The 27,772-nt window shown below is 34.2% G+C and overlaps 1 protein-coding gene across 1 annotated transcript; it reads left to right on the forward strand.

Annotated features, from left to right (window-relative positions):
• The first annotated feature begins 2,527 nt into the window (after window positions 1-2,527).
• Window positions 2,528-4,588, forward strand: LOC110182020 (uncharacterized). Its single transcript, XM_020949951.2, has 4 exons — window positions 2,528-2,936; window positions 3,391-3,651; window positions 4,371-4,488; window positions 4,570-4,588. The coding sequence occupies exons 1-4, from the start codon at window positions 2,597-2,599 to the stop codon at window positions 4,586-4,588; spliced, it is 738 nt and encodes a 245-aa protein (XP_020805610.2). The 5' UTR covers window positions 2,528-2,596.
• The last annotated feature ends 23,184 nt before the right edge of the window (window positions 4,589-27,772 follow it).

Genomic DNA, 27,772 nt, shown 5'->3' on the forward strand with positions numbered 1-27,772 from the left:
GCAAAGATGAATTCCGAAATGGTGGAGGGAGCAGCCAGAGAGTTGGAAAAACTTTAAACTTAAAATGTTGGAAAACTCGTTTCGTTGCGGCCAAAAGAAAAATGCAGATAAAAATAAATAACGAAAACGAAAACAAAACAAGAAATGGCAGTTGCCAAAAGTTTTGCAACGAATATTGATACCCTAGAGGGAACTTTAATCATTATTACTAGAAATTACTGGATAATTAATAGTAAATCTTAACAAATATACATGTACAAATATTTATATAATATTTTTAATATATAAGAAATAAGTTTCAGGCCTAAACATATTACCCCTATTACTACCTGTAAAAAACAGCCAAGCTGTGGTGGTTCAGAGCCCAACTTCAACTTCAACTCGAAGTCAAAGACGATGGCAAAGCCGCAACGCAACCAAGAATTTTCCTAGCCAACATCTTGATTGTGCCTACATCAACTGTGGATGCTCCGACTACTACGGGAATCTCCTTCTGCTGCCGTTGGCAAACTTGATTTAAGCTGTTGTTTATGAATTTCTTGGCCATCAGCAGAAGCAGCAGCAGCAGCAGCAGCAGCAGCAGCATCAGAAGCCACTGCAATATCACTTTTGGCCAGGCCTCTGCACTGCAGCTGTGGCTAAATCCCAGCCTTAGTCTGAGCCAGAGCCAAAGCCTGGGTGAATGGTCAAGTCATAAATAAAAGATCTGCGGCAGCATTCTGCAGATGTTGTCTCTTTAATTACCCCCAGCTCACATCACATGTTCTTGGCCAGTGAGCGAGCACACACGTTTAATAGACCAAGCCTAATGTTCGCTTGATGAAGACGAAGATGACGATGATGATGAGTCTCTTTCCCAACATCTTCCGTTCATCATTTTGCCCATTTCGTTTCTTCATCTTCATGGGGAGATGTTCCGCAAACAGTTAGTCCCAAATTCAGGCCAAGCCCAGCATAATCAGCCTTTCTAAGCGATTCTCAGTAAGCCTTTCTATGCGATTCTCACCCATTCGATTCTCTTCCTAATTATGGCCAAGTTTATGCAATGCAATTTTGACTGCTTACCAAAGTTCTTAGTAACCTTAAGGTATTGGTACTTAAAAATATAATAATTATATAATATATATATAATATATTTAATATATATAAAATGTATAATAATATAATATAATATAAATATATATATATAATATAATAGATATAAAAAAAAATTGTCCTAGCAGTTGCTAAGGTTTTCAGTTGAATTTATAAAGAAGATTAAGAAAATGAAGATTAAGAAAATTAAATCATGTTAATATTAAGCTATTTTCAGTGATTTATATATTGTTAATAATTTTGACTGGCGCATATGCCTTTAGCATATTAAATAATATTAAATCTTACATGTCAAAAAAGTTATTTTATTAAATATATAAAAATTACATAAAACAAAATATTTAAAAAATCTTTATAATTCTTGAAAGTTTTTACAAATTTGTACCTTTTTAATTTTTCCTATAATTCTTAAAAGTTTTACAAATTTTCACCTTTTTAATTTTCCCTATTTTCTATGTTCTAATTATGTTTTTTACTACACTTTTTTTGTAAGCTTATTTGGCCTAATTTATTCACCTGTTGCTTCCCATAATTTGCCCCGTGCACATGTTGACCTTCCATGCGGCCCACTGACCCCACAGCTGCACTTTCATCTCAAGGGTGACCCACACACAGACACACACACACAGCAGGCACTCTAGGAGCTACACTCAAAGAAAGAAAGCTGCCTCACGTGTGCTCTTCAACATGAATAAATAACATTTAAATACCGTTATTTTTACCAACAAAAGCTCAAAATCAAAGAGTTGTGTTTAATTTGCCGTTAACTCACCTGAAGATATATCTTTTTTTTTTTATGTTTATATTTTGGAAAATCTTAGCAGATTCGTTCGGTCTTTGTTTTATTTTTTGTTTGTTTTTTTTAAACACTTGTTATTGTTTGAAATTTAGTTTTCACAACAGAAAAAAATGAAGAAAAAAACAGAAGAAGAATTCTAAATATTGAAGGCTGATTCGCTGATTTGTTGAGTGTTAAGGTTGTAAATCAACAACCAACTTCTTTGAGCGGCGCGCACCAACTAACAAACTCTAAAAACAATAACAAAAACACCAGGCGAGAAAAGGAGGGGGAACAAATGTGTGTAGAAACCGGTTTAAGTTTAATATTTGCAAGCTTTCCTCCTTTTCATATTTAAAAGCATATTTTAAAGCAAATTAAAAAGAATAAATAAAACTATATGCCCGAGCAAAGGCACTCACCATTTTCAACTGTTCGTTAAGTCAGCCAATACCAAAACCATTTAGTTGTTTAGTACCTTTCGTTCAGTTGGCAAACAGGCATTTAGTACAGCAGTCAAGTTACAAACCATTGAATAACGGAATAAAAGATCGTAAAATATAAAAACGATATATACTAAATTTTGAAATATAACATATGAAATAATTTGAAATATTTATATTTATATATATTTCTTTTGTTTTCTAGATTTTTAAGCATAGAGGCGGAAGTTTGCGCATTCCGAAACAGGAGCCCAAGACGTTACCGGACCTTGAGCCCAATATGGAGATCGAATCCGATCTTGAGTTCGACTCCAGCGATGAGGATGAGCCCCCCCCGAAATCCTTTTCAATGAGAGTCCCGAAGCCGGAGCCAAAATCGAGAAAATGGCCGATGCTGACTCGGTTGTCTAAGCGGGCCGCAGAGACAGAGCCAGCCCCAGGGTCAGAGCCAGCCCCAGAGGCAAAGAAAGCCGCAGAGACAAAGCCTGCTCCAGAGCCAGCCTCAGAGGCAAAGAAAGCCGCAGAGACAAAGCCTGCTCCAGAGCCAGCCTCAGAGGCAAAGAAAGCCGTAGAGATAAAGCCAGCTCCAGAGCCAAAGCCGGACCGCGAACCAATGCACGGTAAGACAATTACTAAAAACTATTGATATATTCATAAATTCAGTGTCTCACAGCACAGTATGTGCAAAAATTAACAATATAAAAAATGTCAGAAAATGAAACTAATTTAAACGCAGCATTTCTAAGCTTTAGATTAAAATTTTGTATGTACAAAGATTTTCTTTATCTTAAAAGAAACGGAATAGTTTAAACAAAAACTAATTTAAGTGAGTCTTTTAAGTTCCTTTCATGCTACTCGGCCTTTGAAGATGTAATTGTTTCAGCACAGGATACATTTAATTAAAACGTTTAGCTTAATTATATCTTCAGAATTTCCCATATTATTCGTCTCATACAAAGTTCTCTAAATAACTCAGATTTAAAAATATCATTTTCACAATTTTCCATTGACTTTCTTCTTCTATAACGATGTTTCCATTCGATATTTGATAACATTTTACTTATTCTCCCATAGAGGAGGCCAAGATGGAGATCGAATCCGTTCTGGAGTCCGACTCCAGCGATGAGCATGAGCCCTCCCCGAAATCCTCTTCAGTGAAGATCCCTAAACTGATTCCGTTTTCTAAGCCGGCCCCAGAGACAAAGCAAGCCGCAGAACCAAAGAAAGCCGCAGAGACAAAGCCAGCTCCAGAGCCAAATAAAGCTCCAGAGCCAAAGAAAGACGCAGAGCCAAAGAAAGCCTCAGAGCCCAAGCCGGCCCGCGAACCAATGCACGGTAAGACAATTACTAAAAAGAAAGGAAGCTACCTTCGGCACGCCGAAGCTTATATACCCTTGCAGATAGAACTTCGATGACTAGGAATCCATACAATATAAATTATATATAATTATGTTAAAAAACAATAATACCTGCTTTCATTTCATTTACCTATTTACAGTTTAACATTCACAGATTTGCATTTTTCCTCTATATCTAACGATCGTTTGTATGGCACCAATATGATATACTAGTCCGATAGTAATACAATTTTACACAAAATTGTAGAATAATATAAAAAGGCTAAATCTCAAATTTAATCAAATTCTGTTGAAAACTGAAAATGTGGACATTTTTTTTGATATATTTTCCAATCATTCCTATGGCAGCTATATGATATAGTCGTCCGATCCTGCCCGCTCCGACATATATTCGATATTTGGGAACATTTTACTTATTCTCCCATAGACACTAATAAAATAAACCATAAGTTAGCAAATACATACTTATGACAAAATGGAAACAAGACCATTAATTTTTTTTTTGTTTTAGGACTTCTTTCACTCAAAATTTAGGAATTCAGATATAAATTCCTGCATTTACATTTAGTTGATATGTTTTTATGATGATGATTTTAGACCATAATTTCTTCAGTGTAGCATATATAAAAAATGGTATATACATATATAAATATATATAAATATTATATTATATAATAATATATAAATGAATTAAAGCTTCAGCGCCCAAAGACGACAGCGATTCAAGTGATTCTGATGATTCCTCTGATGTGGAACTTGTTTCGGACTCGCGGGTTCCGTTGGCTTACATAGATTTAACTTCGGACACGGAAGAGTAAGGATTATATATATATATATATATTGTTATCCCACTGCTGGACTTATTTTAATAATTATTTATATTTTTTATTTCTAGCGGTAAGAAGGCACTGTAAGCTCATTCATTCCTCATAAGTAGTGCCACCGTGGATTAGGCCTACGGGGGATACCACGTAAAAAAAAACGCGCCTTGAACTTTACCTCACTAGAAGGTGGTGTGGAAATAAGTTTAAAGTATATAAAAATCTGGGTTAAAAGAAATATTTATATAGATTATTATATATATTATATTACTTAAAATTTAAGTAAGAAGTTTCTAATGCATTTAATGAACAATTTTAGCTATATAATTCATATAAATTCTTAATCAGCATTAGTAAAAGATAAAAATAGTCATGTGCGTTTGAAAGATAAATAATAAATCACTTTTTGAACATTTTAGATAAGAAACACTTTCGAAAATTAAGACAAATTATAAATATTTTACACCCGTTTAATACTACGATTAAAAAATGAATGGTTTTAATCATCACAAAAAAAGGGGTATAAAATATATAAGAAATGTAGAAATTTTTCCGAGTACCGCCGAACGTAATACTAGAACATTTGAAATGCAAACTGGACAGACAGACATTTGTGTGTAGTATATGTTTGTGTGCCTTCAACCGGGGCTCCAAGCGAATGCCGGAAGTTGCCTTTCGCAAATGCAAAATGCAAATTTAAGGAATATTAAGGACTGCGCCCGGGGGGCGATAAGGACACGCTGATAAACGAACTTGAACATTTTTGACAGTTGTGCGTATAAATCTTGAAATGTTTTAATTTGCTTGCGAATCGATTTAAAGCGCACAGCACTCACTCTCCAAGACCAACTTCAACGGGGACGGGACGCGGCAAAAGGCAGAGGGGGCGGCGGGTGGTGAGGGGGAAGCGACTGTAAAAAGCGCAGGGAAAAATGGCAAGAAAAAATTGTTAAAAAACGCAAAGGAGCGTAGAGCAATGGCAACGGCAACATCGTTGCGTATGATTTATGAATGACATTTCAGCTCTTTGCTACCCTTTAATAAAATGGATAATGCCTGATCCTTGCCAGCGTAGAGGTAAATTGAACTTTAGATATATTTAATATTATTTCTTAATGTGTATATATTTTTGATTGATTTATTTGATTTTAGAATGCTTTAAAATTCACTTAATGCTTTAGAAGCTCTCAGTTTCCTCTTTGTTCAAGCTGTTGAAATTTTTAAATCATTTTTAAAGTTTTTGTTTCTATAGTAAAAAATAAGAACTTATTATTTCTCTTTTAGTTTTTTAGTACAATTTATAATATATACATTTAAATACATTACTTTCGAAGAATTAATACTTTCGTTCAGTTTTCCTGTTTTTAATTGGTAATAAATTTTCGAAGAAATATTTTGAAAATAATGTTGTTAATTTGGTTACGTATTTAATTATTAATTCATAATTAAATCACAATTATAGACTTAGAAAAAAGCTTTTTTTTTTTAATAGTTATTTACTTTTATTAAGTATATAGCTTATATTGCTTTTAGTAAGACCTTTGATTTTTATAAATATTTATAAATATTGAACGAAAATATATATTAAATTTAATTTTTCAATTATATTATTTCGATATATCAACAAAAAGAAATACCCATTAATGACATATCACATATCACAACGTTTAAGTATGGATATAAATGTATATATATTCTGGTCGAATATTAATATTGATACATATATGGATATTTCCTGTCATCCCCAGAAGGAATGAAAAGTTATTAGGGTATACAAGCTTCGGTTTCTCATCTATCTCTCCTTTTTCTTGGTTTTTGCTGAGTGTGGAGCGGCGCGAATTAGCCAAAAGCCGTGGCCAATGCTCAATGTCCAGTGTCCAGCGTTCAGTGTCCAGTGTCCCAGTATCCATGGGCTTGGAGTGTTTACCTTTAAAGCCTTGCTGGCTCGCCATTTTTTTCTGTTCTCTTATTTTTTGCGCCTTGTTTTTCTGATTTTGATTTCGGTTCCGCTCTTGTTTTCATTTTTTTCAGCACTTTTTCTGTACTTTTTTTCTTGTGTTGCTCTTGCGGCTTTATGCCCGGCCGCGCTGTCTCTTTTTTAGTGGACCAATCCCAATCCCAGTCCCAATAGCAATCCCAATCCCAAACCCAATCCCAATCCCAATCCAGGGCCATGCCAGGCAATCCCATATCATATTTTTGCATTGACCCCGGTCCGGGTACATCGAGTCGTCGGCTCTCGGTTTTTTGCTCTTGGCGTTTATAGATTGAGTACTTTATCAAAAAAACGAGACATCAAAGCGTATATCATGTCAGCTGCAGACGCACCAAAGGGGGAATCCTCCTCCGCCCCCCCCCCCCCCCCCCCCCCCGCCAACTGCATTTGCATTCGCGTTCTGCCTTTTTCCTGTCCGCCCCCCCCCCCCCCCCTATTCCTCTGTCTCTCTCTTTCCCCGAAATGGCCATAACTTAGCCAATGGCCCAGCTTGGGCGCCATTTTGTTTATCTTTGTCGCCGCTCGGGTGAAGAGGAGTCGCTGTCCCCTGCCCTGTCCCTCTCCCCTTACTTACAGCCATGAAGCTAAAACTATGTCCAACAAGAAAGGAAGCCAACTTTGAAAAACCGAAATGTATATATCCTTGCAGTTATCCATTGCATCATGGGATCGGTTGTGAAATCGATCATGGGTGGGTTCAAGATGCATTGATTTCAAATTGGTAGCAAATAGCATATTGGTAGATAATAACTTATTGGGCTTTGAAATTGAAAAAATTTATATTTAATAAACATTTTTTGATAATTTTAATAAAAATCCCTTATAAACCATTCAAAAATGCACTAGTTGGATTTTTTGCATTCGTATTTCTATAAGAAATATCAAAATATGTGTATTCTAGGTAAATTAAATCGATATTTTTGTATGCTAATTTTTTTTTGGTTAATCAAAGATTCAAATACCATAACTAACTCAAAAAAGCATTAATTTCAATTCGGAAAGCTTTCCTATGTTAGTTTTTATCAGGTTAAGCAATCTGCATACTTAATTTTAAATAAAAAAGAATTCAACATTTTCATCAATTTTTAAACATTTTAAAGTTGTAACCCCTTAAAAAATTTTGAAAAAATTAAAAAAAAAAATTGTACTTGAGGTATCTAGAATGATCAAGAATATATATGATTTATGGGGTCGGAAATGACTCCTTCACTGCGTTTCATGCTTCTGAATAAAATAATAATACCCTACAATGGTTTAAAACTGAAGCAAAAGTTAGCGCCAAAGTTAGGGTCAATTTTTAAAGTTTTTCATGGTATCATCAAAGTTAGCATCTATGTGATTTGGGATCGAAGGGCAAACACTATCACTATCACTACCACTATCAGTGCAGATGTGAACAGTGGAAAGACCGCGAACAGAATGAGGCCAGTTGCACGACAGTGCCTGTATTTATACTCTTCAAGTGAAGAGAGCAGAGAAATTGAGAGCGAGAGAGAATGAGCTATCTCTAGAGAGGGGTATAGAAAAAGAGCTATCTCTAGAGAAACACAGAGAGAGATAGACATATCGAAATTGACAGAGAGAAAGAGAGAGAGAAAGAAATAGAGAAAGACTAATGTATAGAGATATACAGAGAGACAACAGAGCAAGAGAAAGAGATGGAGATAGAGAAAGTTATTTACTGACAACATAACATAACATAACATTATATTATTTTAAGAACGGAATACCAGGTATGGCTATAAAAAGGAGTTATCTTTCTGAACACTAGGATAGCATAGGATAAACATGGACAGATGTGTCTGGAGATAACAGAACTCTTCTGGGCGTTAAAAGCTAGAGCTTGATTCTGACTCAGTATTAAGCTTTTAAATATTTATAAATATAAATTTTAAGTATATAAATTTTCTATGTAATTAATATCAAGCAAGAGTATTTCCTTAGTGTTCCTATCCTATCCCATCAATCGGGTAGCCAGTTGCCAGTGACTCAGTTTTGCGGATCGACTGCTCCCATAAGATCATGGTACATTGGGTTTCGGGATTTGGATATCGCATTGCGTCCCCAATGAGTTGGGGCAATGAGTATGAATGGATCGTCAGAGTCATCGGGTGCACTGCCATGAATGAGTTGCATTTGTGTGAGCCTACGGTGAATGCAGCCCCATTTAAAATAATACAACCCTTTTATAAAAAAATTCATTAAAAATTAAATAAACATAAAATTAAAAAAAATGTATATAAATTTAATCGAATTATTTCTAATTCATAAGATGGATATGTATAATATTTTCCAAGAAATTCAATGCCAAATTAAGGTGTTTCCAGTGATAAGTGAGAAGGTACAAAAACCTTCCTCTTAAAATATAAAGATTTAATATGTTAAAAACGACAAATACCCTTTGGTAGAATCCATTTATAGAGTCTCCACTGTACTGTAGATTCTGGCACTCGTGGGCGTCCAAATCGTTTGCCAGTCATCGAGTGGGAGCGTTTTTTTCTTCGCTCTCCCAGGCCTCTTTGTTTTTGTTTTGCTTTTTTGTCTAGCAGCCGTGTGGGTGGGATATCATGGGTTAAAGGGGAGGGGACGGAGAAGCGATTCATTCTTTGCCGTAAATGAACTGGAATTAGCTTACACTAATCGTGGAATTTAATATTTATATTTATTTATTTATATTGGGTAGGAAATTGCATCTGCGTGCAGATAAACTTTGCAACTCAATTTTGGAAATAACTCTATAATTGAATAAATATATAGTAAATATTAATTAATTTACTTATAAGTCTTAGGTGATCCCCATTTCCAACATATACATTATTTAAATATAATATAAAGAAATATATAAACTTTAAATCCAAGCCAATTAGTTTTAAACCTAAGCCCCCTTAAAGCATTTTGTTAATTTCCCTTTCAAAAAGTAAATCTATAAATCTGTATCTATGCAAATGAACCCAACTGGAGGTGAATGAGGAGGAGGCGTTCGTCAAGCGGAAACGGAAAACGTTTTCAAATTTTTCAAAAATTGCAGACAGAAATGAGAAATGCCACAGAGATGCGACGGAATCAACGCATCAGACACCGACCGACCGACATTGGCCAGTCAGCCAATTAATATTTTGTTAATTTCGTTTTAGCTTTATTTTTGTCTTCCCTCAGTAACCGGAGTGGCTCGTGTCCGACTGCTGCTCACATTTATTTCCATGAGCATTTCGTGCTTATTTGCTTGCATAAATAAGCGAAACAGAGAAAAAGCCGGGCAAACGTCAAAACTTTTAAAATTTCAATTTCCGGTGCAGCAGCAAACAGCAAACGAAGATGAAGATGAAGATGGACCCCGGCCAGTACCGATTTCATTCATAAAAGGGTTCGAATGGTGGACCCTTTGGACAAAGGAGGATCGGACAAAAAATAAAGAAAAATAAATAAAAAAGGGCCAAAAGCGAAATTAATTTTATTTTGATATTTGCGCAACAAATTCACAAGCGAAATTATCACAACAAGTTATTTTTCAGACGCGCCAAACAAAAACCATCAAATTTATCAAAAGCGACAGGCGTGAGGAAGCAGGAATCAGGAATCAGGATCGTAAAGGATCGCATCGCATCGCATCGTTTATGCATCTGTCAGTTGCTTCATAACCTTGGCAGACTGTTCGTTATTCATATATTTGCATTTAAAGAAAATTAATCGGAATTGCTTGTACGAGTATATATGTATATATTCTTTTTTTGGCCCTTCTTCGATTTCCTGCTGTGAGAGCTGAGAGCATCGTGCGGATGTGTTGATGGAACTGAATCGCTAAAGGAATCCCCGACAGGCCAAAGAGTCAAGTGTTTTATTTTTTTTATGAATTCTAAATTTATACTTATTTTGTATTTTTTTAAATAAAAATGTAATTCACAAATTTCAATAAATGTCTTGCTATAAAAATAAAGTAAAGGAAGTTTTCTAGCAAGACTTTTCCCAGAAAGAACGAAAAGTAAAGTTATATTTGATCTAAAAACAAAATGTTATTTATATAAATAAATTAATTCTATTTTTTTTATTATTATTATCTTCTTAATTAAAAAATTTCTCATTTATTAAAGATTTACTTGTACAATTTAAAAAAAAAGAAGGTTACATCCTTTCTCTTAACTCGTTTATTTTTTTTCTGTCTTTCTATTTTTTTCCCATTTCCTGTAATTTCCATGAGGCACATTTGTATATTTTAAATATTTATATTTATCAGTTCTTCTTGTTAGTTTTATTTCATTTTTATTTTTTTCCCCCAATGAAATTCCATTACATATTTGCCTGTCGCTATGTATTTGTGCTTCAAAGGCAGAGCACACGCAGAAATTATTTTAATTTTCAATAAAAATGCAAATATTTTATTTATAATTTTGTGCAAAAAAATATGTATACATATATATATATATAAATATATGCGTGCATACAAATACATATGCAAATAGATGTATACATGGACGATGATGGAAATCTTCATGGACACACACATGGGGAATAGATATAGATTTTTCCCAACACAATAAACTTTTCGTACATCCAAATTATCTTCTAGTTAAAGAAGGAAAATGCATGGAAAATGTGTCGGAAAATGTTTGTTAAATGTTCTCTGGGTTATCGGCGACAATTTGGCGGCTATTGTAGTGTAGGGAAAAATTACGAAAAAAAGAGAAATAAATAAATAAACAAAATCGAAAAGTGACAGGCCGTCAAAATGGCAAACTGACGAAACAGAAGCATTGACTGACTGCAGCCTTGTTAAACATATTTCCACTGTCACCCCGAGGTCAGCTTTTGATTCGTGTATGAAATGCGAATTTTGGGTATATTTACAATATAAATTTAAATATAAGATACAGATATTAAAAAATATGAAAAAAGAGCTATTTAAATGGTACATAAATTAATATGTAAGATAAGACAGACAGCATAGAATAAGGAAACCCATTGAACTTACTAACTAAATTCTGAGATAATTACTCATTTAATTAAGATATTTAATTTAATTTAGCAATACAATTTATTTGTAATTTTTTATGGAACCATTTTGTTCCATAAAATACCCTTTATATAATATATAAAATCCAAATTTTAATAGTTTTCCTAGCCCAAAAGAGCATTCATCAGTCATTGCTTACTCGCAGCTATTTAATCACTTTTTCATTTCTGTCATGAAATGCATTTGATGTGCATATTTTATATTTTATCTGTTTATTTATTTTTGACTGCATCTCTCCCCCCGCCACCGCCCCCTGTCATCGTTCTGGCGGCTGATTGTGAATTCTGAAATTTTTACGCGCACACTAAACTGTCAACTGCAGTTTTTGGAAGCTCGCTTTCAGCCTTTTGTCCATTTCGCAAACAGGAAATTATCAAAATGCAATTTTCAATTAAATGCAAAGGTAAAAACAAAAACAAAAAACAAATATATATACATATATATATAAGCCAAAAAAACATGGCAAACATCAGTAGTGGCGACAAAATCCCGGAAACGGATGCAAGAAAAAACTAATGGCAAACAACTTAAAAAAAATGAATAAAATAAAAAGAACTGAAAACTGTAAAAAGAATATAAATTGTTGTAAATAAAAAAATGTGTTAAATTTATAACTATTTAAGAGTTTAAATTATAGAAATTTATATTAAAATTGTACAGGTGAAATATTATATTTATAAAAAGAGTAAATGCGTTGGTAAAAGAAGTCCCTCGCAAAGCAACTTATATTCTTGCAGAATTCCTATTTATATGCTTCTTTTTGACTATTAAAAAAATATTAAAATATATTAAAAAATATTAAACAATGAAAAGTTGTTGTATAGATTAGACTACTTATTCCTTTTAAACTATTTCGACTGTTGTAACATTTATATTCTCACTTTTCTAAAGTATTCTCCCCTTTTCAGTTTGACTTTTAAAGTTAAGAAATAAGTAAACAATTCTACAAATATCCTCCAGATACATTCGGGGTTTCTGGGTGTGTGTGTACCCTCGACAAACAAATTGCCAACAATTAGTCAGCGAGATTGAGCAAAAAAACGTAACAAAGAGATACAAATATGAAAATGCAAAAAGGGGAAAATCCAGGTAGCGAGGTGAGGCCGACTTAAAGAGTGCAAGCCCGGGTTTGCCATAAAACATAATGAATGCGAGGGCGGTGGAAGCAGTTGTGATTTAAGATAACCATCGCTGGACAGAGTGACAGAGTGACAGAGTGACAAACTGACAGACAGTGGCTGTTGCCGACGACATCTTTGCGACCGTTAATGCCACTGGAACGCGACACTTTCGCGCGCGCGGGACACAACCTGACAAATGATGATGAGATGAGGCAGCCTCCGCTTCCGTGGGATCAACTTGGGATGCTTCTGCGATGCCACAATGATCGGGCAGCACGCGCAGCAAAAGGGACATCGGCCTGTTGTTGACACTTTAAGGAACAGCAAGGGACACAACAGTAAGGCTCAAAACATAATATATACATATATAGGTATATAAAACCAGCAGAAATTTCTAGCTCTTAAAGTTCATACATTTAACATTTGATTAATCTAAAATGTAAATGCCTGCTGGTAATACTAATACCTTGCCCGCTGCTGTAGCTGTACGGGCACAGGTACAGATACTGTTGCCCATTCAGATACAGATGCGGATACAAAGTGCATCTCACCAGCTGGACCTCACACTAAGCTGTCGGCTTTGCCATTAAATCCACTCGCCACTCTTTCCCCTTTTGTGCCAGATTCAGATCCAGACTCTCTCTCTCTCTCTGGCAAATGTAAATATATATATGCATCTATATCTGTATCTATATCTATATCGGTTTCAGTTTTGCACTTCATCGGCGGCTTTGGCTTCTGCCATCGCGCTTGTTGGGTGCTTAGTATGCCTTTTGTTTTCACCCATAATTCCTTTGGGTAGAAGATTTTCCCACTTTTCTCGACTTTCAATGGTTTTCTCTTCTTTTATACATAGTTCCTCTTTTTTTGTGTATGTGTGTGTGACCTGTGTCAGGTGTGAGAAAAACCCTTTCTAAGGTGACTTTTGTGGCCAGCAATCCTTTGGGAGATTTCTACATACATTTTTAGCACTTATTTCATACTTTCTTTAAATAAATGATTTGGTTTTTAGAACATTTAATAATCCGTTATGATGTTTGCAAAATTCTTTAATTTTAAGGGTATTATTTTAGTATTATCTAAATTCTATCACAGAGTTAATCAAAGAAACATCCTTAATCCCTTTGATACATTTTTAGCACTTATATCATACTTTCTTTAAATAAATGATTTGATTTTTAGAACATTTAATAATCCGTTATGATGTTTGCAAAATTCCTAATCCCTAAATCTAAATTCTATCACTGAGTTAATCAAATAAACATACCTAACCCCCTTTGATATATTTTTAACTCAAACAAGTACCTTTACCCAACATATACATAGTATATATATATAATCTTTTGATTTTAAATTGAACTCGAAAAGAGTCTCCAAAGGAAGCCACCTTAAATTATAATTCATTTGCAACCTTTGACCTTAAATGATAAATGTTATCTTTACTTCGAAATCGAATTGAAATCTCTGCCGAGAGTCAGTGCATCGAGGACCTGGAAATCTCAGGGATCTGAAAAGTTAATCACATTTGGAATATTCCATATGGCGGCGGCGGACTGAAGCCGGCTAATCTGCCTGAAGCTAGGACCTTTGGAGGGAGTGGAGGTCCTGGCTCTTGGCTCCTTAGTCCTTCGATTCGGAGGTGTATCCCTCAAGACACTGATGCCAGCAAGGCACAAGACGAGGGGAGCACTTGAGACTGCCAGCAAGTTAGACAAGGACGAAGCCAACAGGACACTCTCCGCCTAAGGGGTGGAGTTGTATCCTGGGTGTACCGGGTGTGCAGGGGGTGTGCGGGGGGTGTGCTGGGTGTGCAGGGGGCGTGCGACTGTGTGTTTGCGTGTCGTGTGTGTCAAGTGTCAAGTGTCGACGTCTGACGGACGCAAGTGTCAACCATCTGGAGGAGCGACAAGGAGCGCAGCCGAAGGACCTTCGGCCCCCCAACACCCATTTGGCTCCTGGCAACTGTCCCCTTTTGCACTGTGCAAAATTTAGAGGTATTGTAACTAAGAATTATTATGATTTTTCATAAAAACTATATATCAAGTGAGCTAATAAAATAAATTTATAAATTAATATTTTCATAGTGTGATAAAATAAAATCCGTACCTTAATTTAAGCTTTTATTTGTTGAAACAAATATGCAACTAATATATAAAAAGTTCTGTATAAGGCTTACTATATTTTTGAAACAATATAGGATATGATATTTATTATACCATTTCAGGGTATTATATATTATTCAAAAGTTAAATACGCAGTGAAGGAATCATTTCCGACCCTATAAATCATATATATTCTTGATCAGCATTAATAGCCGAGTCGATTAAGCCATTTCCACAAGAGAAAAAAATGTACAATTTTTTTCAATATTTTTTAAGGGGTTTCATCATTAAAAAATTTAAAAAAAAAATTCAAAATTTTACATTTCAAGTTTAATATGCAGTTTTGTTACGCTAATAAAAACTAGCATAGAAAAGTTTTCCGAATCAAAATTAATGCATTTTTGCCTGAGTTATGATCAATTTTAATGGATCGATTTTGCTAAATAAAAGGGTATACAAACTTCAGATTCCCAAAGTTAATTTTCTTTGTTATAAAAGTATTATATTAAAATATTAAATTAAAAAAATTCAATAATTAATATTATAGTTAAGTCATAGATCACAAACATATAAGTTTCCTAAAACCACATTTAAATTGAAAAGTTTCTTAGGGAACCAACAAAAATTTTAGATATCTCGATTTACTGAAGCTTCTCTCTTTTTTTGATCAGTGCACCTGTGCTGCTCCTTTAGCTCCTGTTTCGGCGCCTGTTTGCCCGTGTCTGTGTCTGTGTCTGTTTCTGTTTCTGTCTCCTGGCGATGTCACAGGTCACCGCCCATTGTGGGCGGGCTGTTATCCTGCGGGCCTGTGTGTGTGGAGGTCGTCGTTGGGTTTGGGTTCGCAGGATTGGGGCTTAGATGGCTGCCACTGCCACTGCCGCTGCTGCTGCTGCTGCTGCTGCTGCTGACCATGGCAACCGAAATGGCGATGGCCACGCACACGAGCACAAGTAATCATAATAAAGGACCTGAGGACGAGAAACGACACAGACGACGATGACGACGAGGAGGAGGTGGTGAAGGAGGAGCATGAGCTGAAGCCAGAGGAAAATCTTATTTCACGCTGTAAACCACAAGGGAACGTGCCAAACACCGCAAGCAATAAATGAGACGATGACGACGAGCAGAAAAATTGCCACATAGAAACGGCAGGACAACAGGCAGGACGGTGGCAGGACGACAGGCGAAACATGGTGACATTGTAATAATTATGCCAAAGATTATCCTTAGACCCGCCGCACGCACACCGAGAAAGATATATGTATGTATATGTATATGTATATGCGGCGAGAGAGAGGTGTGAGGGCGGTGACTGTTTGGCCGCAGGATATAAGCGGCAGGACAACGACAACGACAACGACAACTACGACGACAGCTCGACGATGTTTCCAGCCGCGAGCAAGCGCGTTAAGTAGATGAGCTTCAATTTGTGTACCGCCCCCTCCTCGCCGCTTCGCTGCTCACACTCACACACACACACACACGCAACAAGATACGGTTTATCATGCACTTGAAGAAAAAAAAAAAAAAAAAAATATATATATATATTTAGACAAAGATATTACTGAAGGCGAGGTTTTAAAAAGTATTCGACTTTATTGCAATGTATAGTTATTATTAATTATTATTATAAACGCACAAGAAAATGTTGCTAGAACCAGGCTGAGAATTATCCATAGTTTGTATTACTTTAATACTCAATATTAATAATATTTCATCATGTTTATGCATGTATTTAACTTTTTAAATATTTTTAATAAAATCCTGAAGTTAATACCAGTTTTAAGTGTTTATTATAGTTTTTTGATGTAAATTAAGAATTTATTTGTATTTTTATAATATATCTCTATAGCTAATTTAGATTCAATCTTATCTTTTGAATGAAATAATTAATTAAACACAAGTACTTGGTTTGTGTTGTGTATAAAAATATTAAGAAAAGTCTTTAAAAAAGTTTCTAACACCAAAAAATGTATTTATTTTATTTGAACTTCTATTTTATATGATTCCAACAAATAAATACTTAGTTATTTCAAGTGCATTTAACATCTTCCCATCCCTACCTCATCGTTTTGCCCATTTTCCTGAGGTCCTTGCGTTGGACGGATATCCTGTAACCAGATTTGCCCTATGTGATTAAGTAAGTCATTGAGATGGTCTCGTCCTCGATAAGCCGGGGTGACCTGACCCCTAACCATTTTATCCTGCCCCCTGTGTTGGTGTTGTTGTTGGTGTTATTGTAGGTGTTGTTGTTGTTGTCATTGTTGGTGTTGTCACGCTTGTAAATTGTTGTTGCATGTTGATGATGAGCACGATGATGACGACTACGATGACGATGACGATGATGTTGCCTCCTTCAGGGTTTTATCGCATCGCTTGCATCTTAAAGTTTACAAAGCAAATGCGGGTAACGAGAGGCAACTACAACAACAACAACAACAACATAATATATAGTAAAATGGGAATAGATTTTTTTGTTGTCTTCTATTTTTAATTCAGCTTTTTTTTTCTTGCCCCGCTGCCACGTTGCCAAGGCTAATTAACAAGGCAACAGGAAAAAGAAGAAAAACGAATAAAGCCAAGGACCGTGGATAAAAATGGGAAAAAATTAGAAAACCAGTGAAATGGAAAGTTTATATTATACTTTGTAATGGGTCCTTTTACTTTGTTTTAAATTTGTGCTAAAAGCTCCCCTTTCTATACATAAAATAGTATCTATAAATGTGTACTATTTTGTTGACTTTCATTTTCTATTTTATAAGTTTTAGGGTTAGTACTCAAAGAATAGCCAGAAGTTCATGATAAAATCTTACAAAACAGTCTCAATAAATTGTTATAATATAAGGATCTTAGCTCATTTAAGCCCACTGTGCAGGGTGCGCAATCCGCATCGCCGAAACCAATTTCGCGACATTGTGGGCGTGTCAGCCAAAGCTCGTGACAAAAAGATGGACAGCCGGGCAAACAAATGTCAGACAGACAGGACCAAAAGTGGAATGATGAGCCCTGATAGTCAAAGGTGTGCAGGCAGCAGATGAATAGGGCAGCAAAAATACAAAAACATGGAACAAAATTGTACATTTTGTATAGCAAATTTTATAGTTTTCTAGTCAAAAAGAAAAACATTTTATAAAAGCTAAAAAAAATTAAATGATTTGATATTTTTTCAAAGAAAAATTATAGCAGAACCAAAAATTGCAGCAAGTTCCCGAAATTTAGTTTTTATTTAGGAATATGCCAGTATTTTTTAAATAGAAAATCCTGAAATGTGAAGTAAAAATATTCTGCGTAATTATTTAACCAATTATAAATATCTAAGTATATATTTGAATTATTTTTATACCATAAGGCTGTAAAATATTTTATTAAAATGCATAAGCTAGAAGGTAGCCCTTAATAAGTGTTCCCCAATATGTTTCTAGCAACATAAGCCTGGCAACATTATACTAGACTTCGTTTCCTGTGCATTTCCTTCATGTTAAATTTAAGTTTTCTTAATTTACATTATAATACCTTTCTAAAAAAATGAAGTAATAATAAAACAGAATTATCTGATGATAAGTTAATATAGTAATTATAATATTAACCCTCTACAAATGTTTTTAAAAATTTGCAATCGGTTTTGAATAAATTCTAAAGTGTATCTTATATTTTTCATCCTATTTTTTCACCGTGTCCTAGACAGTTAGTTAGTTTGGTGGATTTTTGGCCCGATTGGCCTGGTTGGCCGGGAGTTGGAGTGTCAGCGGTTATGCCATGACCATAGTTGGTCTGTCTCCCTGTTTGTTTGCTTGTTGATTTGTGTGTATTTCAGATCGCAATCCCCAATCCCCAATTGCAAACCCCCTTCCCCCTACCCTCAGCTCCCCCAAGTAAAAATAGCAAGTACAAAAAAAGAGAGAGAAAGCAACAAAAAAGAAAAAGAAAAACAGAAAGGAAAATATATAGAAGCGAAGTGAACTGAGTGACACGGACACGAAACTAAACTGACACTTCAAACGACAGAAGCAGCGTTGGAAAATGGGAAATGCCACAGATATGAGAGCCCGGGAAAATGAAGCGGAAAAACTCATCAACATCAAATTTAAACCAAAAGTCAAGTCACCTCCGAAACTCGCATACAAACATTTTTTTGAAGCCACCAAGAAAATCTCATTTGTATTTTATTTTTTTGTCTTCTAAGGAAAATTGAATTTCCTTTCTCCACCTTTCCGTTTTTTGGCCTAATTATGTGCCACCACATAACTAATTTGACAGCATCCAAGAAAAAAAAAAAACGGGTGACAGGAATCTGTTTTTGTAGACAAAAATGTCTAAAAGACACTGAAGAATTTGGGTTAAAAATTATAGCAAAGAGAAGCTTCCAAACCGTCGGGGTTTTTCACTAACAAAGAGTGAAATATTGATACCAATTTTATATATATTTTTTAATTTTTAAATGTATAAAGTCTTTTTCAATAAGTTTAATAGTTGCTAAACATAATTATCAAGAAATAAACAATTTCAAATATCTTTTTCTAGCCTTCAGTGAATTTTAATAATTTTTAATAAGTTTTTCTAAGTTTCCCTTAAGTTATTGTAATGATAACATTATTATTATTATTTCGAATTGAATTTTTTTTATTTATTTCCTTTTGAGCCATTTAACTGCATAAGATTTCGCTTGAATTCTGTGATTAATGACATGTATTTACTGCAGATTGTTGCCATCTTTCGAATAAATCATGTTTCGTATATATAGAAGCGTATTTCTTCAGATTTGACATATTTCGCAGTGGCCACGCCCCCTTCTGGCCACTGGCCACTGACCAGTTGGCAATTGGCTTCTGTTTTGTTACTCAATTTTGTTGTTGTTGCTGCTGCTGCTGTTGTTGATTTCACGTTTTTGCGTTATTTTGTTTTTACCCTTTTTGGCATTTAATTACAGGGTAGAGTGGCAGTATAACCTTGGTATATGGCCAGTAGCAGCAGCAGCAGGTATCCGTGCATCGTAGTTACCCCTTTCCCGTTTCAGGGTCCCCGTTTCCCCCCCTCCAATTAAGACCCGCCCCCCTTGGCCGCATCTTGGCATCGCTCGCGTGCCGCAGCGATTAGATGCATCCGAAAGATACGCGCACGTTTATTAGATTCCATTAACTGATTGCAGTACCCAGCACAATGTCATAAATATATATATATATGCATATAGAAATATATATATATGTGTATAGGTAAGGCAAAGCATGTGCAAGTACAGTAAATACTAGATAGTTAAACTTAACTAAATAATAAAGAACTTGAAGGAAATTATCTGAAGCCCAAGAAACGTGTTTCTGATACATTTGTTCTAAATATAATAATTATTCTTTAATTTAAAGTATGTAAACAACTAGAAAATACATTTTACTAAGCATAATAAGATCGATAAACAAGCTGTAATATTTATAAACACTTATAAAGAGTTGTTACCTTTAACGTTTTTCTATAAATATAAATAGATATTTTATAAAATATATCAATTTGTTAAAGCTCTCCAAAATACTCCCCTGGAGTGTCTACTATATGTTAAATTTATATATATATATATGCATAATTGCCACGCCCCATTGCTGTTTGGCCTGTTAACGCCCACCGCTGCAGCCTATCGAAATCTATTCAATTAAAATGCAAAAGTCATAAATCTCATAAATTATTGCATTTTAAATGGCCTCCACTTACTGGCCCTGTTGGTGTTTTTGGCTTTTACCAGTGGTTGTTTTCGGCTTCGGTTTAGGCGTTTAATTTATGAAAACGCTCTTGATCGATCGGCCGTCAGTTAATTGTATCTATTATGTCAGAATAGTTTTCCAAACTGATTATCGCATAAAGCCAATTGACAACTACTGGTTTAAATGATATTTTGTAAATTTATAGTGAAGAATTATTATACATTTAAACAATTCTTTCAAGGTTTCTATGGGGAAATATATAGTATAATTCCCATTATTATTGCATCAATTGAATCGAAAGCAATTGACAAATATTGTAAATTCCATTACCGTCGCAATTCACGCTTCATGTATAATTTAAATATGAAAAATCATATTGAAATTAAAGTAAAGTAGCAAATGGCAACAAAGACAAAAACAAAACCAGAAAAATATATATAACGCTTAATAACTTTAGCAGCATGAATGGTTTTGTTATTAAGTAATAAAGTAATTACAATTTAATCCCAAGCGTTCGAGCACACTGAAAATATGTTCTCCATATATACTTAAATATATAGAAATATATTTATATATATATATATAAGAGTGTTCGTGCTTTACATATTTCATTTACATATTTTGCCTGTTCAAGGGATACATAGCCCCTTCCCTGGCATATGTTTATATATTTTTATTCGCTCTGAATGGCAATGCATGGCATAATCATCAGTCGAGCGATAAATAGAAGCCGAAAACCGATTTGTTTAAAGGGATTTATCAGGAATTAAAATAAGAAATAAATAATTTCATATACAGAAGATATTTTTATATTATAGAGCAAGAAATAAGCGTTAAAGAACATTTTTCAAAATTTAAACAACAAAAATATATATATCTAACAAACATTTTAAATATTTATATTCTTCTTCCCTTGTATTAATTAATTAATTAAAGGAAATAATTTTGTATCAAAAGAAAGGCCTTATTAAATTGATCCATTTTCAGCCTTAAATTCTTTTGCAGCATATGGAAAAATATATACACAAAATATATATAAACATGTATACATATAAGGAATTACAAATATCGTCAGCAATACTCGAAAATAAATGCAATGTTCATACATATATGCATATGCTTAAAAATCCAAATATTTACTGAGCCACGTGCAGCGTAAAATTATTATTATTGTTATTGTAAATGTGCAATGCTTGGACCAAGCATCAGGCTAAAATGATGGAAAAAAATTAATATAAATAAAAAGGAAAATGTAAGATTGTAAATGCCATAAATTGGACTTTGTGCGCATCAAGTTTACTCTCTACTTTAATTATAATAAATAATATTATAAATCAATTAATATTTAAACCTCAAAGAATGAAAGAAATATTTTGAAACCAATATTCATAAAAATGTAACTTTGTACTTAAAATTTACTCCAAGTTATTTGTTGTCACATCAAAGTATATTAAAATAAAAATATATATTAATTTCCTTTTATTTTTCTATTTATTTAAATTGTCTATAAAATTCGTGGACTTTTCCTACTAAAATCATTAAACAAATTCCAGGATATAACAAACATAAAAACGGCTAACAGCAAAAACGGGAAAAAGTTGCATTGTGAAAACACGGCAAAAACATGTAACATGCATAAATATGTTTTTGTTTGCCAATGTATTTTTTCTCAGGTTTTCCTCTGCTCTCCATTTTTTTGTTAATTTTTTTTTATTATTACTATAATAATTGTGGTTGTTGTTGTCGTCACCATCAGCAACAACGAGTTGCCATTGTCGCCAGTTGTCGTTAATTCAAATATTTTCACATACACACTTTTTTGTCCCTTCTTCTGTTTTTTTGTGTTTTTTTTTTATATGGCCGTAATGACAAAATATACTTTTGCCCATCAACACGATGCAGTTAAACAGAAGGCAGGTAACAAAAAAAAAGAACAAATTAAAATTGTTGAAAATATGGATAGGTTTGTGCATGCCGCCTGTGTAGTTGGTACAATAAATAATATATATAATCGACATGGCCAACGGATATGAGGAAATGCAAATATTTTATAGGAAAAAGTAAACACGCTCGAAATTATTGCAATCATTTATGTTTCACGAGGTTTGGAGGTCTGTACGTTTTTTTTGGAGCTGATTGATTTGGTTATAGAGAAACGTGTTGGTCCGATTTAGAGGGACTATTAGTAGTTTTGTTCAAAATTTAATTGTTATTAGTAAAATATACAAATAACGATTTGAAGTGAAATGAAAAAGGACACTGCACTTGTTACAAGTTATTTGCTACAAATTCATAGTTAGAAATTAGTAGTTACTTGTTTCCTGTTACTGGTTATTTATCAGTTATCAGTTACTAGTTACAACAGTTTGTTAAATATTTAAATTAATAGATAAATTTTAATAGTTTTTAGTTTTATGAAAATCGGATTACTGTATAATATAACTGCCTGAGAAACGGTTGATAAATATAGAGGCTCAGTAAGTATCTTTACAAGTAAATAACTATAATCGGTAATTAACTATGATCAGTAAGTATCTATAATCAGTAAGTATCAATGACCAGTAAGTAACTATGTTCAGTAGATATCAATGAACATTAAGTAACTACGATCAGTAGGTTGCAAAGAAATAAGTAACTTTGAACAGTAAGTATCTATGACCAGGAGCTATTATCACTAATTAACTTTGACAAGGAAGTATCTATGAACAGTACGAATCAATGACCAGCAAGTATGTATGATCAGTTAATAACTTTGAACACTAATAAACAATGACTTGCAACTTTTGTATCACAACACATATCTCAGACTTGGCTGTTAGCAGTCACTTCGTTCCGGGGATGTTAGAACAAGTTGGGAATCATATGTACAGATGTGAGAGATTTGTTTTGGATCAAAAATCTGAGAAAGCTATTTGAATGAAACTATGGAATTATTCTTCTATATAATTTTACTAAAATATAAGTCGGAGCATGGCGAATCGGTGGACTATACATTTAGATATATATAGCTGGCATAGGAACAATCGGACGATTTATAGAAATATAATCAGTAATTAACTGTGATCAATAAGTATCTATGAACCTTAAGTAACAATGATATGTAACTTAATTAACTTTGATCAGTAAGTACCAATGAAGAGTAAGTAGCTATGATCACTAATTAACTTTGACAAGGAAGTATCTATGAACAGCAAGTATCTATGACCAGTACGTAAGTATAATCAGTTACTTACTTTGAACACTAATAAACAATGACTTGCAACTTTTGTAACAACACATTTCTAAGACTTGGCCTGCAGCAGTCACTTCGTTCCGGGGGTGTTAGAACAATTTGGGAATCATATGTATAGATGTGCGAGATTTGTCTTGGAATGAATTTATGAGCAAGCTATTTGAAAGAAACTTTGTAGTTATTCTTCTATATAATTTTACTAGTATATAAGTCGGAGCATGGCGAATCGGTGGACTGTATATACTATATATAGCTGACATAGGAACAATCGGACGATTTATAGAACAATAATTAGTAATTAATTATGACCAGTAATTAGCTATGACCAGTAATTAACTATGATCAGTAAGTTTCTATTAGCAGCAAGTAACTCTGAACAGTAAGAATCTATGACAAGTAAGTATCTATGACAAGTAAGTAACTATGATTAGTAAGTATCTATGAGCAGTTAGTAAGTCTGATTAGTTAGTATCTACGCTCAGTAAGTATGTATGTTTGATCAGTTACTTACTTTAAACACTAATAAACAATGACTTGCAACTTTTGAAACACAATACATGTCTAAGACTAGGCCGGCAGCAGTCACTTCGTTCCGGGGATGTTTGAACCAGTTGGGAATCATATGCACAGATGTGCGAAATTTGATTTGAAGCAAATAAGAGTAAGCTATTTGAACAATCGGACGATTTATAGAACAATAATTAGTAATTAATTATGACCAGTAATTAGCTATGACCAGTAATTAACTATGATCAGTAAGTTTCTATTAGCAGCAAGTAACTCTGAACAGTAAGAATCTATGACAAGTAAGTATCTATGACAAGTAAGTAACTATGATTAGTAAGTATCTATGAGCAGTTAGTAAGTCTGATTAGTTAGTATCTACGCTCAGTAAGTATGTATGTTTGATCAGTTACTTACTTTAAACACTAATAAACAATGACTTGCAACTTTTGAAACACAATACATGTCTAAGACTAGGCCGGCAGCAGTCACTTCGTTCCGGGGATGTTTGAACCAGTTGGGAATCATATGCACAGATGTGCGAAATTTGATTTGAAGCAAATAAGAGTAAGCTATTTGAATGAAACTATGAAATTATTCTTCTATATAATTTTACTAAAATATAAGTCGGAGCATGGCGAATCGGTGGACTATATATACAGATATATAGCTGACGTAGGGACAATCGGAGGATTTATAGAACAATGATCAGTAATTAACTATGACCAGTAATTAGCTATGACCAGTAATTAACTATGATTAGTAAGTTTCTATAAGCAGCAAGTAACTCTGAACAGTAAGTATCTATCACAAGTAAGTATCTATGACAAGTAAGCATCTATGACAAGTAAGTAACTATGATCAGTAAGTATCTATAACAAGTAAATATGTATGATCAGTTACTAACTTCGAACACTAATAAACAATGACTTGCAACTTTTGTAACACAACACATTTCTAAGACTTGCCTGGTAGAAGTCACTTCGTTCCGGGGATGTTATAACAAGTTGGGAATCATATCATGTGCGAGATTTGTTTTGGAACTAATTTAGAAGCAAGCTATTTGAATGAAACTATGGAGTTATTCTTCTATATAATTTTACTAGTATATAAATCGGAGCATGGCGAATCGCTGGACTGCATATATAAATATATATAGCTGCCATATATATATTATGAAAATCGGACGACTATATCATATAACTGCCAGACAAAGGATCGTTGGATATAGAGGAAAATGCAATACTGTGAATGTCAAACTGTTATTATATTTATATTTATTATATATAGGGGAATGATATAAATATAAATTATATTCTATTCCTAGTGATCGAAGTGTTATCGGCAAGGGTATATAATTTTGCATTGTCCCTTTTAAGTATCCCAAAAATACATATAAAAATAAATAAATACATATATCCCATTAATGTCGCATCTTTTGTTGATAATAAAATGAATATTAAACCGATATGTTTTAGGAAATGGATCGGTTGCAACGCTTTTAGTTAATGCTGATCCGTGGACAGACCAAATTGATCGATTTAAGCAAATGGCGCTGGACTTGCTCCGCATTCCGCATGCTCATCGCATAATATATGAATGAATGGATCGTCGTGTATGGTGCTCATGTTTTCCTTATTTTTTTTTGTTTTTTCTTTCAGCGGAACTTGTGAGCAACATCGAAGGGGAGGCGACTCCGAGCGAGCCACTGACATAATCGAGACAACGACCAGGAGTTGCTTGCTCTGGGGACCTGCTCCTGCTCCTGCTCCTACTTCGGCTGCCGTTGCAATTTCGTTTTAAAAAGAAAAATTAACGTGAATTATAAAAAATAAGTTGAAAACGAAGCGGCGAGCGGAGCAACAACAATAACGACAAACTACAACAAATAATTGGTAATCTCGCAGATATAATGATAATCACAATAGCAACAACAGCGGCAGCAACTTGCCGCAACTTGCTGCAACTTGCAGCAACTTCAACCGAAAGCGATCCAAACTGACCGAAACTGAACTCAACGTGCACTGAATGTCCTCATTGAAGTGAAGGTAAAACAAAACCATAAAATAAAAAAAACCAGCAGGATAATAAAGTTGGGAAAATGGGAAATGATAAATACTCTAACCAGAAATCGAGGGAATCTGCAGCAAAATTATGAGGAAGACATTTAACTTGGCTTAAACTATTATTTGTAAATTTTTAATAAAAACAATGTTATAATATATTTATTTAGGATAACAGAAATTTATTTTATTTTAAAATATACCTAATTAAAACTTGTAAATAGGACAAGTGAACATATTGCTACACAACTATCCCAATGATAATTATCTATACTTATTTGAGAAACTATTTTTATATTTCTCTTTCCACCTAGACTCATTCAAAAACGGAACAGAAAATATATCTATTTTTATAGGGTATCGAAAAAGTCAACTAAAGTTAAGCTCAGAAAAAAATGGCAGCAGCAAAGCTGGCAACGTGCCCGGTCTCCTGGCAAAGGCGGTGTATGTAAGCCTGGATTGGACCTGGACCCTGGAGCTGGTCGCTGGTTGCTGGGAGCTGGGATCTGGGACCTGGTAGCGCTGGGCCATGGGATATGCGACCTGGACTCAACTTGGATCTGGACCCGGTCCAGCCCTCTCTTTCTCTATCTATCTCTTTTACTCCACTCTGCAGAATCTGCGTTGCGACGGCGTTGCTACGTGAGCAGCACACGCGGCGTGATTACGAAGCAAAGCCCGGGCGGCGGCGGTTGCGGTTACACCTGAATGCTCCGCAAAAAAAAATATATATATATATATATATTAAAAAAAAAATACAAAAAAAAAATAAAGTAAGTTGGGAGTGTTCTTCAAACAAAATAACAGTTGAAGCTTCCTAAATACCCTGTACTTTGAGGAAGATATTAAAAAGACAGCCTACTGGTTAAATGGGATTTTTTGACGAGGTCTTTCAGTAAATAAAGGAATAAATGCACAATTTAAATAATATATAAATTAACAAATGAATAAATAAATTCAATATAAATTAAAAGATTATTCTCCTTTATAAACATGAGGATTTTAAACATTAACTATTCCAAATCATAATGTCCCTTGTCACCGGTCTGTACGTTAAGACATCTTTAGCTGTTTAGTTTTATTCAAAGATTATGGCTTAATAATTTTTTAAACATTTGCTCCTCCTAAAAAACATAACATAAAATACCTCCAATTATACATTTACTTTACCAAATCTATATATATACTAAGAACTCCCTTAAATCAACACAAATATACCTCAAGTCATATATACCTCGTAAATTGTTAAAGAAGAAGCCATCCCAACAAGAAGAACAACTGCAGCAATTGCAATTTTGTGGCGGATAGAAGAAGTGCAATTCAAATGCCCCTCCCCCTGGCCAGCCCCCCACTTCAGCCGCCCATTTCCCGCATTTTCCCGCCCGACAAATTTCGAAGGCAACTTTCAGCCATTGAGGAGGCGCTGCCACTGCCAATGCCTCTTCTCTGCCGCTGCAGCAGCCATAAACATAATTTCATATCTGGCAAGCCCAGCAGCATATAAACTATATACGTATATATAGTTCCATATACTTGTACCTGAATCCCCCGGCAGGAGCTTCCT

This window comes from Drosophila serrata, unplaced genomic scaffold (genome assembly GCF_035046125.1).
Source record: "Drosophila serrata isolate PLE 108 unplaced genomic scaffold, ASM3504612v1 contig_276, whole genome shotgun sequence".
NCBI lineage: Eukaryota > Metazoa > Arthropoda > Insecta > Diptera > Drosophilidae > Drosophila > Drosophila serrata.